The sequence below is a fragment of the Prionailurus viverrinus genome, chromosome B2 (assembly GCF_022837055.1).
Source record: "Prionailurus viverrinus isolate Anna chromosome B2, UM_Priviv_1.0, whole genome shotgun sequence".
Taxonomy (NCBI): Eukaryota; Metazoa; Chordata; class Mammalia; order Carnivora; family Felidae; genus Prionailurus; species Prionailurus viverrinus.
In genome coordinates, this window is record NC_062565.1 from 106,334,460 (window position 1) to 106,347,731 (window position 13,272).

Here is a 13,272-nt window from a genome sequence, read left to right on the forward strand (position 1 = left end):
CACTGTTGCATCATCCTACAACGAAGACTTTTCCTTCATTCCGATGTGTTCTAGGCAAAATGACCCACTTCTTACTTAATATTCCTCTGTGTCAAGAAATAGTTCTTACATTGTATTTAGAACTTCACGCAACCATTCTGTGCTTCAGTCTTACAGCAAACATAAAAAATTACTTAAGTATAGCTGTTTTTAAGTGGAAACAGATAGGCTGTTACCATGAGACAACGTTGACAGATTCAAATACATTCAAATACATCAATAAATAGCCTCACCTTTTGTGAAATAATAAATAGCACCTATACCTGAGAACTGATATTTCTACACTGGCAGTGTAGTTCACTGAATGTTTTTTCCTTTCATTATTGTCCTACTACCCAAACACTCAATTCTTTCAATGTATTGAAGAGCGCAGGAAGCCTTATAAGTAGAATCCTGACGTCCAAGTGAACAAGGGATTTGGTGTTTACCTGACACATTTCCTATATCAGAGGACAGGAACTCTCCTGGGCCAAAGCTATTTAATGGCTTACTCCAAAGCCCATCTTCCTTCACAGCCATGATAAACGGTGGTTCTGAAGCTGTTTGGGAAAAAAAAAAAAAAAAAAAAAGAAAAGAAATACTGCAGAAGGCACATGTTTTAAGGGACACATCTTATACCCCAAGATTTCCTTTATAAAGTATAAGAATATCAACGTTTGAAAAACACTGTGGAAGGACATGGATGGCTACATGTGCCTAATAGAATTACCTATCATATTAAACACGTTTTGTGATTTTTGGATAAATAATTGAAGTTGAATGTGAAGAGAAGTGTGTGGTGACATTGCCTCTAGAGCAATGTCATCATCATGGCACAATCCTCCTGCGCGGTTGGATACTGGTTGCCGTGATCCCATGCAGAGCACCCAAAAGCCACCGTGGTAACAAGAGCAATACAAACGTAATAGTTATCTTTCCGTTTCCTTTTCAGCCAAGAGGATGGAATTCAGCATAATTCAGAGCCCCTCAACTTCTCTCACTATGACCTTCTGAGTTCCAGGGGTATTGTCACTTAACAAACCACGAGAAAGAAGAAAGCCATAAAGAAGAAGAAACGATATTGTTTCCTCAAAAATATCTTGAAAAGTTTAAAATAACAATTTAGAAATGTAAATCCAATATCACACAATGCCTTATTTGCTTTCCTAATCCAGATAATGAACACATACTCAAGTGACAAATGCACCCTCATTCTAATTTCTTTACCACCCTGGAGGAGAGGAACTCTTAAGGACACAGAGAATAAGCCTATTTTGTCAGAATTACTCCCTAAATCAAGGACATTTTCAGTGTACGTGGGTGGCTCAGTCAGTTCAGCATCCGACTCTTGATCTCGGCTCAGGTCGTGATCTCACAGTTCATGAGATCAAGCCCCACGTCAGGCTTTGTGCTGACACCATGAAGCCTGCTTGGAGGGCTCTCTCTCCTTCTCTCTCTGCCTCTCCCCCACTCGTTTTCTCCCTTTCTCTCTCTCTCTCTCTCTCTCTCTCTCTCTCTCTCAAAATAAATAAACTTTAAAAAATAAAAAGACCGTTTCCTCACCTGGCACCAGAGTGGTGCCCACCAAGGGCTCCGACCAAGGGCCTGGCCCCTTGGGAGAACCGGCTCTCACAGAAACCTTGTATCTTGCAGCACTCTGCAGCTCAGGCACGTTAAGCACGGTCCCACTTATGTTAGAGAAAATCCGAGTGATTTCAGGAAAGTCCTCGGTTGATACTTTCACCTCATAAGTCCAGTTCTGCCAGGCGGAGGGGCCTAATGAGAAGAGTTAAACAACATTACTGACCAGGATGACATAGACAAGGGCAAACAAAAAATTGCCAGTAAATTCATCTACACCTTCATCTTGAGTGGAAGGGTAATTGGGCAGTAAAACCTGTTACCCCGCCAGTCATCAGGGTTAGTCTCATGATATGACTAGGACACTGTCCATTCCAGCCACACCATAGCTTTTGTTCTGTCGAAGGAGACATCATTTCTAACCAATCAGAGTCAAGCTCAGTCGAAGCTAGATGTGTGGCTATGTAAAATTGTCAGGAGGGTGTTCTATAATACTGCTAAGTGTAACCAGGCTCCTAAAGAAAAAACGTTTAATGATGAATCTCTACTACAACTCTCAGTGTTTGCATAGCACCTTCCTCTAGAAATCCAAACTATACAAGAACAAACAAACAAACAACAACAAAAACTTCCTATACGGCAGTTGAAATCTACAGCAAACAGGCATAGTTAGCTTTGTCGTAAGGTAAAAAATAGCCCATGTTTGCTAAATAGTCTAGAATCAGGAGTTGGCAAACTACAGCCCACAGGCCAGATCTGGCCCTCTGCCTGTTTTTGTAAATAAAGTTGTACTGGAACACAGCCACAGTTCCTCATTTACATATCATCTATGGCTGTTTACACACTGTAACGGCAGACTTGAGTAGCTATGACAGAGACCATATGGCCCACAGAGCTGAACATATGTACTATCTAGTCCTTCCTTTACAGAAGAAGTTTGCCCACCTCTGTGCTAGTACTAAGTGTTCTACGTAAGCTCCTTAATTTTTTTTTCAATATATGAAGTTTATTGTCAAATTGGTTTCCATACAACACCCAGTGCTCATCCCAAAAGGTGCCTTCCTTAAGCACCTTAATTTAATCTGCATGACAATCCCACAGAAATATGTAACATTCTGGTTTTGCAGTAGTGGAAAACAACACATGGGCTGGTTAAGTAGCATGCCCAGGATCATTCTACTAATAAATGACAAGGCCCGCCTTTGAAACCATGTAGGCTGGCCCCAGAGCCCACCTGCTGACCCTCCATACACACTGCCTCTCCAGAGATGAAAGTTCAAGTTCAAAGAGCTTTAAGAAATTGCTCCAATTCATGTCAGGTCTAGATGGGTCCAAATCTCAACCCACCTTCTCTATCCCTCTGGCTAATACATTCACTCAGACCACAGTGTCAGTGCCTGGCCCCTGGGTGACATTCAATGAATGTGCAAACTATTCTGTTGGGATATACATGGTGAATACAGAGATCCTAATAATAAATGCAGAACAAATGTATGAGCACTTTTTCTGGAGTTAAAAAGCATTTCTGGTTGATGACTGAATAATCACCTACGGGTTCTCAAAATTGAGTCGCATGTCAAGCAGTTCAAACTCTCCTTCCATCAAGGCCAGAAACCACACCGGGGAGGGGGCACTCACTGGCTCCTATGGCGAGGGCAGGGGGTTTCCACTGAACCAGGGCCTGATGGGAGCCAAAGAGCACGGAGAGCTGCTGGGGGCGGCCCGGCATGGGGTGCGGCTGGGCGTAGGAGCCAAAGATGACCAAGTTTCCAAATCCAAACTCTTCTATGTGACTCAGGTTGCATCCCACGATGAACTCATTGAAAGACAAAGAGTCTTGTTGGAAAACAGCCTTGCCATCTGTGACAAGGAAGTCATTGTTTTCACAAGCAAAGCTCTTCACATCGGCAAAGGAGACATGAGCTAGGACAGGATGGGAAGCAGAGCCGTCCAGAAACGTTGACATGAAGACACGAGCGGTGTCATTGAAATAAATGATTCGTTTGGACTGTGGCTTCACTGCAAAGTCCTTTAACGTGCAACTCTCCACAATACGCAGGGCTTCTGAGTCCCGACCAGATGGCACAGGGAGATCTACTCTATAAATGCCGTTCTTCAGGAGATAAAACGCGTACCTGACATAGGAGCAAAAGAAGCCGGGTGTGATCCAATGCAAGGGTGAGGGTATCACTTTGTCCTGTTGTGCAGTCAGAACCTCTGATCTTACCAGTCACTGAGTCCAGGGTGTCCCAAGGTGCGAAAGAGTAAAGGTATTTACTAAAGATACGCACTATTCATTTAAGTTAGAGGCTGAAACATTGCAAAATTTCAGTCTCACTTAACAATGCTTTGTCTCTAACCATATATGTGACTTTCTAAGGAATCAGAAAATTTAAGAGCAGAAAGGGTCTTTAAGATTTTCTAATGAAGCCTACTTTTTTTAATGTTTAATTATATTTTGAGAGAGTGCAAGCAGGGGAGGGGCAGACAGAGGGGGACAGAGGAAGCAGGCTTTGCACTAACAGCAGCAACCCCCATGTGGGGCTCGAACTTGCGAACCACGAGATCACAACCTGAGCCCGAGTCAGACGCTCACCTGACTGAGCCACCCAGACGCCCCCTAACGAAGCTTACTTTTAAAGGAAAGCATATTATATAAAAATTACATGCCTACATGTGTTATTTATTGTAAAACACTTTTCTCCATAATGCACATACTCTTAAATCTAATTCTTTCAATAAATTTTCCCATGCATTGTGAATTATAAAATAAAGCAAAAATGCTTAACCTATTTTAAAGCCACAGTTATTATTTTGCTATAAATATCTTATAGTATATAAATATAATAGTAAATCTACTTTGCATTTTGGAGTAGACTAAGTTTTTTTTTTTAATAGTTACAGTTGAGTGGGGCAATAGAGCTACCATTTTACAAACCATAAAGATTAAAACCCCACAAGACAGCAAAACAGCTGGGATGGACCACCCAGCAGTTAGGAGAAGCCAATGGAAATCTCATGGCAACAGTGAAGGTGAGTTTTTAATAATAAAAACACCACCAAAATATTTCACTGATAAACCAAATCTGTACATAGAATTTGAACTAAAACATAAAACTATTAATTTGGATGAAGCTAATTTTGAATGGGTGATCATGGAGACAGATGCTAACAAAAGTATACTTCTGCTGAGTAAATCTTTCTTATCACAACCCTGTGGATTGACAGGATTCCAACATTTCACCACAACTGTCCAATCATTTTCTTTGTCCTATTCAGTCCCGTTCTTGTTCTCCTTGATGGCGGTCCCAAATCTTTATCAATATGCTCCACTCCTGTGCTAGAATAATATCTGAGATATAAACTCCACGCTGAGATGTTAACCTATGTTTCTTGTCTTAAGAAAGGGTTGTAGTGGGGCGCCTGGGTGGCTCGGTCGGTTAAGTGGCTGACTTCGGACCAGGTCATGATCTCACGGTCCGTGAGTTCGAGCCCCGCGTCAGGCTCTGGGCTGATGGCTCGGAGCCTGGAGCCTGTTTCAGATTCTGTGTCTCCCTCTCTCTCTGCCCTTCCCTGCTCATGCTCTGTCTCTCTCTGTCTCAAAAATAAATAAACGCTAAAAAAAAAAAAAAAATTTTTTTAAAAAAGAAAGGATTGTAGCAGGCAAAAAGCAGAAACAACTTGGCTCTTAACTGCCTGCTTTTGTTTACCAAATTCAAAGCTATTAAGGGAATATAAAGGGATTTCAGGGTAGATAAGAGGAAGATTTGGCATGAAGATTACAATCCTTGTACTGAAGTAAAGAGGAGTGTGGGTCTTTAATACTCTTTGCCACTTTGGAGGGGAAAGAAAAGAGAGTGAAAGTTAACAGAGCTGGGGTGTGTGGGGGGGAGGGGGGAAGAAGGCAGAAGGAAGAAGGGAAGAAGTTTAGAAGCCTCAATGAGTGAATAATTCACTGGTGCAAAATAACAACATAAACCATTCTTTAATGCTTTTTTTTAATGTTTATTTTTGAGAGGGAGAGTGGGGGAGGGGAGAGGGGACCGAGGATATGAAGCAGGCTCTGCGCTGACAGCAGAGAGCCTGATCCAGGGCTTGAACTACTGAACTGTGAGATCATGACCTGTGCCAAAGTCGGACACTTAACAGACTGAGCCACCCAGGAGTCCAAAGGAAACCATTTTTAGTGCCAGGAGAATAAATGATTTCACACATTTGGAGTTCCTTAGGATCACTACAAGCAAAGCGTTGCTGAAAGTTATATGCTGATTTTTACAGAAACCCTATTGTTGTATAGGGAGATGATTAGAAGACAGACATTGGGAGCCAAGTACTGGTCCCATTGCAAAAGAGCCGTGCGATCTTGGGTCATTACTAACCTGTGCCTTACTTTCCTATCTGTAAACTGACATAGCAAAAGTACCTACTTCATAGGGATGAACAAGAACTAAATGAATTTTTGGAAGTAATACACTTAGAAGCACATACTAAGTGCCCAATTAATATCAATTATCGTTAATATTTCTAGTCACATTTCAAAATCTAAGCTCAAAACAGTTTTATCCTAATGGAAAAAAAAGAGCCACCAAAAACCTCACTAAGATGAATTTTGAGTGATTGATGTAATGGGTGAATTTTGTTATCCTTATTACATTTATTATACATAATATTATAAATATAATAATATAATATTATTACACATAATAGTATAAATATATTTATTATTATTTTAGTAGGTGAAGTTTATTTATAAAATGAGGCTTTCTGTGTAATGGCCAGCAACAAAGTTCCATTTCATAGGATCTTAGACTTTTACAAATGAGAAAAATAATATTCAGGGAATCCAAAAGACTTATCCTACATCACAGTGTTTTTCAAACACATTCTTGAATTCAGTGATTCATTCAATCCTAAGATAAAATAAGTAACTAGTACAGTACGAACAAATATGAATGGAAAACTTGATTTCAGATCAACAATGAGCAACCTTTGTTTTTAATGTCAATTCATGAAAAATAAAAAGCGCCTTGGGCTATATACTTTGTTTTCATTCAAAACGAAAACAATTTTACTCCTACAAGAAAGAAAAAAAGAGTAATCTTACAAACATTGGCCTTGCTTATTGTTATTAACCTGTTATTATCCAGTCACATTTAAGAAATAACATTCACAAAATAATTTTCTGTGTTTGCATCCTTCACATTTATGTGCATTTGGACATCACAACATATATTCACAGGGAATACCTCATGTCATACTCAAAATAACCCAACCGGGCCAGCATTGTTATCTTCCACATATGAATAGATAAACAAAAAGTTACTTGCTACAAGTCGTACTGCAATTTAAGGAGGACAGCTGAGCTAAAATGTGTCTATTTCATTTGCGGGGGAGGGGGTAATAGATATTTATAGCGGGAAATTTTTCCTTGTTATTAACCATCAATACCTGTGTCCAAAGGTGGGTGATAGCAGCTATCTTGCACAGCCAGCTTCTGATAGGTGTGAGAACCAGACCAGAGAAATGAATTGGTGTTGAATTGCTCAGCAAAAGAAACAGTACGATGAAAGGAAGCAGTCAGAAAGGACTTCCCGCGGGGAATGTTGAGGGGGCAAAGGGACCCGGAGTCATGCCATAAAATGACAAATCCAGGACTGGAATCTATCCCTGAGTCCCCCACAAGAGGTCTTTCCCATATACCCATATTTTACCTTGAAGGAGAGGAAAATCCACTCAACTTGAGAAGTTGTAGTTCAAGTTTGCAAGAAATTTCCTCGTGGCTCTATAAAAGGAAAACTTTGCCTAAAATTATATTTTATTTTATTTGAAATAAGATCTATAGATTGGTTCCTCTAATTCTATGATGTTTCATTGTCAAGCAAGTTTCCCAAAGATTCTTGCCAAGGAAGAGAATCCATCATCATAAGGTTAACACTTACCCATTGTACGAATCAGCCACAATTTTTTGAGGTGTGGTAATTGACGGAGGAGTAATTTCCTCAGTGTTTGAGCAGTTCTCTAAATCACAGGTGTATACCTAGAGAATCAAGCATGCATCAGTATAGATCAGTGTCTGTCTATGTTCAGTTTGGCAACAAGTATTTCTTTTTTTATTTTTTCACTGTGTCCCCTACCCTCACACCCTCTCTAACAATAAGTATTCCCGAGCATCTGTTCTGTGCTTAGAATTTGCTAGTCACTGATCACTTTTCAAAGTATAAGAAAGAAAAAAAAACTTAAAAGTCAGTTTTATATCCTATATCCTAATGAGTGTGTATCCTGTTTACATCAATAAAATACAAAAACCTATTTTTCTGGCTTGTGGAAGCACTCAACTACTTTTTTTAAGATTTTTTTTTATTTGAAAGAGAAAGAGAACACAAGCAGGGGAGACAGGCAGGGGGAGGGGGAGAGAGAGAGAGAGAGAGAGAGAGAGAGAGGGAGAGAGAGAGAATCCTAAGCAGGCTCTACACTTAGCTCAGAGTCCAACACAGGGCTCAATCCCATGACCCTGGGACCATGACCTGAGCTGAAATCAAGAGTTGGACACTCAACCAACTGAGCCACCCAGGCACCCCAGAGATTTTTAAGTAATCTGTACAGCCAACGTGGAGCTTGAACTTACAACCCCGAGATCAAGAGTCACATGCTCAACTGACTGAACCAGTCAGGCACTCCTCAACTATTTTTTAATATTTAAGCTATATCCAAGTTTATGGGCTTCCAGCAATGGTGATTGTAATAAGCTTGTCCCTTTGAAATAAGGAAACTTGAAACACATCAAGTGTGTCTCCTTAAAGATTTCAGTTATACTGTATTTTCAGAAACCTACTAAAGTTATCCCTGGCTATTGTCTAATTTAAACTGCCTGCAGTTGATTTTAATCATGATCGGTAGTCTCACCTAGTGATAGCACAGAGACCACCACTCTCTTATGGAAAGTGAGTTATCACAAATGTAATAAACCCGTGGCTCTAAAAAATCACAAATAAAGATGACTTAAAGGTAGGTCAGGATTAGTCCTAGATAAATTCTAGACCCGCCTATAGACCAGATCTGTGATTCATTGCTAACCCAGCGTCTAGAACATAGCAAAAATTCAGTGAGTATTTATTGAATGAATTGTGTTTACTTGTAAATATATCGAGAAATGCATGTGTCAATATCTAGCTGTTCACTTTAAATTCTCCGACTAACCCGTTCATCCATGATGAAATACATCCTCTGATAAAGCCAGTCTACGGAGATGGAAGAAATTAATCCTGAGCCTCTGTAAAAAATTCTCAGGTCAGACACATCAGACATGTTGGCAACCTCTTTCACCCATATGAGAGTTCCTTCAGAGAAATACACAACTTGCTGGTGGACATTAATCGCTATTCCTAGAAGAGCCATGCAAATACATGTCTGTTACTATACAACAACCAAGGAAAAGAAGTACGTGACAGAAAATGTATTTCTTTTCATTGTTAATAAGGAGATCATAACAGAAGTCAGTCTGGATCTTTTTTTTTTTTTTTCACACTAAGGGAACATTTCTTTCATTATACTGACCTGTAATATTACTGTATATAGCATCTGAATGAAGGCAATGTGCTTCATCTACCAGATGTTTTAAAGATCTCTTTCTTAGAGAAGATTTTCTGGATAAAAAGAGCCACTGTTCCTCTTCTTGAACTAAAACAATAACATGATTTACAGACAGACCAACAATATACACATTGACACACACGCAAAAGAACCTATTACCATCCTTCAAAGCAAGACAACTAATGCTTGAAAGAGGCTGGTCAGATTTTTGTCTGAAGACACTGGGACATTTCAACTGCAGTACAAATCACATTTAGTCCATGATGAGGGGAGCGAAGTACAGTGTCAATCGAGTAGGATTTATACATATGTGCCCCAGAGGGCCCCCAGAATAAGATCACATAAGGGATCACCGTTTCAACAGCCTTGCCCCAAGTAGGAGCTCAGCTCGTTACCCCCAGCCATGAGAATGTGACTGCTTGGTGGAGGTGGGCCAGCCCAGGCCAGACTGGCTTGTTGCATAACACCAGACAGACATTGCTTGTCTCTTTTTTCAATGATCTCTCCCTTTGAGGCCAGAGAGAAGTCCTTAGAGCAATGAAATCTGAGGACTGCAGAGCTCTGCTTGACGTCCCACTCAACTGGAGACTGATGCCGTGTGCGTCGACGAACACTTTTAGGGCAATTAATAAAAGTTATGCAATAATTGCAGTAACAACAACCTCAAGCCTGTTCTATATTTAACTCGCCCTTCGGATGCTTCTTGCATAACAGAAATGTCTCTCCTTTCCTAGAGTCCAGTAACAGCCAAAAAACCAAAGGCCGGCGATAGATGACATTGAATACACACTGGCATAGATGCGTGCAGATAATTCATTATTGTTTTTCCCACACGGGCCTCATACAGGAAGTACTCAATCTCTCAAGGCAGTTGTTGAAATGCCAAAGTGAAAACAAAAACGACACTGGCAAAAAAATCACAAAAGCTAATTTGGTAGATTGAATATTAAAAATGGTAAAATGTCAATTATTAAATCCAGATATATTTTAAAACCTTAAGGAGAATGGAAGAAACAAATATCTGATATGTATTAATTGATGATACATAATATGAAACGGGGTTGAGGGCAAAAAGATTATATGTGTCCCTAAGTATCTAAATATGAGTCACAATCACTAGTGATTTCATCTGAAACTAAGGATTTGCTTGAGGCCATTTTTCTATCCCTAAATTTTTCATTCTAAGTTTTAAATTTCTAAATTCTGACTTAAGAACATGGGTCTCATAACTTCCTTCTGTTTGCCGAATAAGGGGATTCATTTAAAACCGAAAGCTTACCAAGTGCCAAAAGACAGTGTTTATTTGGGCAGAAGAGGTGGGGTTCTTGGGCTCCACCAGATGACCCCGGACTCTGAGCGCTGAACCCACCCTTGCCACCCCTCAGTTCCAAGTAACAAAGGAGCATTCCCAGGCTGTACCTGCTGAGGATGGAGTGGTAATACTAGATTCTGCTTCTGGCCCCTCACCAACTTCATTTACTGCTGCAATGGAAAACCTATTCCAAAAACAATTTGGAGAGATGTGTTTCACATGGCATGGTGTGAACATGAAATAAAAAGAGAAGGAGCAATATTTCTATTTAAAGAACAATGTGGCAATGCATGTATCTAGTTTCTCGGTACCACTGCTCAGCCCTGAAAAGACCATCAATCACATCCTTATTTGCATTCCCCGTAGACCAGGTCAGGGTCACAGAGGTCAAAAGCTGAACTCTGCTATCTACATGACCCCCATTCCTACCCTAATTTAAAGAGGTGTTAGTAAATGCTAGAAAAGCTAACAGTAATAAAATAATCTCCGTAACGATTAATTTAAAAAATAAATAAATAAAGCACCACTAACAGAATTTCACCTCCCTACTTTTTTCATGTTGGATTAAATAAAGAAATGGTATCATGGTGTATATGGTGTCTTTATTAGTGCCTCTTTATAAGGATCCTCTGAATATAATAGAAATACTTCAGAATGTTTTTGCTTAGGACACTGTAATCTAACACACAAACTTGAGGACAGCTACAAGAACTTCAACGCAACAGCACAAAGTCAAGGGGAGTTCTCCAAATACATTTAAACAACTTTGGGGCCATATTTCTTCGATAATTACTATGCCTGCAGCCATGCTGGCTACAATTACCTTGCACCACTTAATTCTTACCTGTAGGTGGTGTTTGGTAGAGTGGAGTAAAACTGGAAACTGGTTCTCTGTGTCCCTGAATCTAATTGTTGATTTTTGCTGATCAGCCTTAAGTTGTAACCCAAAATAGGTCCTCCTGGGAATTGTGGTGGAGCCCAGCTGACTTCCACGGTGTCGGGACTTGAGCTCTCGATATTTCTGATGGAAGGAGCAGTTTCCGGAACTAGAAGAAGTAGTGGTGACATGGTGAGCAGGAAAATTACAGGCACAAATTTAAATAGGATAGGAAAAAGGTTTGTGTTTTGAAGTGTAAATTAAATATTTGTATTAATATTCAAAGTAAGTGATAGGAGGTGGTAAGATATCTATGAGGTGCAACTCTTGATCCCTGACTGAGACCAGTTAGCTACTTTCCTGAGGGACCCTTTCAAGTATTATTTTCCTTGCATCTCCTTTATGAAATAAAATTAAATGTGGAGGTACGTAAATAGGAGAAATGTTCTGGAAAAAAATTATCAAAAATCTCCGGAGAGCTGAATGAATTGAAACTGTAGGGTGGTGCCCGGTGCGGAAGGAGAGGAGAAGCTATAATAAAACAGGAGTCAATGATTAACGCGAGTTGGAAGAAGTGAATCCTGGGCCTTCTCACTCAGGAGAGTGCTATAGCCTTACTAGTTCCAGCTGAAGATATAGGTTCAGATAAGCAAGATTTAGAACAGTGTGCTTCCCTCTTGCTGGCCTCAGCTGTGCTGGCCCAGACTGTGTGTTCCTTACCCCAGCTCCCAGGGTCCCTTGGAATCCAAGTTGACTGTGTTTAAGGCAGGACCCTCTCCCTTATGAAGGATTCAAGGAACATGCGTGAATTAATTAAGCATTCACTCACAGACTTTAGAAGCTATCTAAGTAGCAAAGAGCAGACAGAAAAACAAATGATCTAACAGCCTATCTGCCTTCATGCCTCCACCTACTTCTCATAACTCCCACCCCTGAAACCACACTCTTTTATTTCCTCTTCCCAGAGAAAGACATACTCTGATGTCACTTTGTTCTTGTGTAGACTTCGCTCCCTCTGAACACGTTTGGCAAATGCTCTGCATCACTCCTGACTAATGAGAGTTGGTAGAAATAAGACAGTTCAACCTTCACAGTGGATGAGTTTTTAAAGGGCCTGTTGGGGCGCCTGGGTGGCGCAGTCAGTTGGGCGTCCGACTTCAGCCAGGTCATGATCTCGCGGTCCGTGAGTTCGAGCCCCGTGTCAGGCTCTGGGCTGATGGCTCAGAGCCTGGAGCCTGCTTCCGATTCTGTGTCTCCCTCTCTCTCTGCCCCTCCCCCGTTCATGCTCTGTCTCTCTCTGTCCCAAAAATAAATAAACGTTGGAAAAAAAAATTAAAAAAAAAAATAAAGGGCCTGTTAATTGATCTCTTGGCCTTTCTCTGATACAATTCCTCCTCAACTCTCAGACTAATCTTTGAAAAACACAAACCTCATTGTGTCCACTCCTCTGCTCCACGCATTCAGTCACCTTGGTGAGCAGAGGGGTACAAATCATCTTTCACTAATCAGAATCAGGATGTCAAAAAACCTAATTCATTAGGGTCAATGCTCAGACATGATCTGCTTCACTTTGAGCAAGTTAGATGCCACCTACATGGTGAGCTGTGATTCTTGTCCAAATCTCTCCCACAAAAATCCTCCCCAAAAGGCTGGTCAGGTTGGGCAAGATAATCCCTGACTAATAACAATTCCACTTGGTTAAGAAATTATCTTCATCAGGGCACCATCTAGAATCATACATTTCCCATCAAGAAAAGAAGAGGGCCATGAAGCATGAAACACAAAACAGAGACCTATAAGTTTTAATGTGGCTAGACAAGTGAGAAAGAATTGAAGAATAAGGTGCTATTCACGAAAAGGATACCCAGTGTAGGTCCAGAATACCTGGAGGGCA

At 40.5% G+C, this 13,272-nt stretch overlaps 1 protein-coding gene across 2 annotated transcripts in view; it reads right to left on the minus strand.

Moving 5' to 3' along the window:
* The window catches only part of ROS1 (ROS proto-oncogene 1, receptor tyrosine kinase), a 117,261-nt gene that overhangs the window by 77,240 nt on the left and 26,749 nt on the right, over positions 1 to 13,272 (minus strand). For both annotated transcript variants that reach the window (XM_047859395.1, XM_047859396.1), the window contains exons 8-15: positions 11,346 to 11,547; positions 10,609 to 10,685; positions 9,154 to 9,276; positions 8,797 to 8,981; positions 7,539 to 7,636; positions 3,238 to 3,734; positions 1,582 to 1,794; positions 468 to 578 (exon numbers count right to left, since the gene is read on the minus strand). In XM_047859395.1, the coding sequence (XP_047715351.1) occupies positions 468 to 578; positions 1,582 to 1,794; positions 3,238 to 3,734; positions 7,539 to 7,636; positions 8,797 to 8,981; positions 9,154 to 9,276; positions 10,609 to 10,685; positions 11,346 to 11,547 (1,506 nt within the window). The remainder of the gene's footprint in view (positions 1 to 467; positions 579 to 1,581; positions 1,795 to 3,237; positions 3,735 to 7,538; positions 7,637 to 8,796; positions 8,982 to 9,153; positions 9,277 to 10,608; positions 10,686 to 11,345; positions 11,548 to 13,272) is intronic.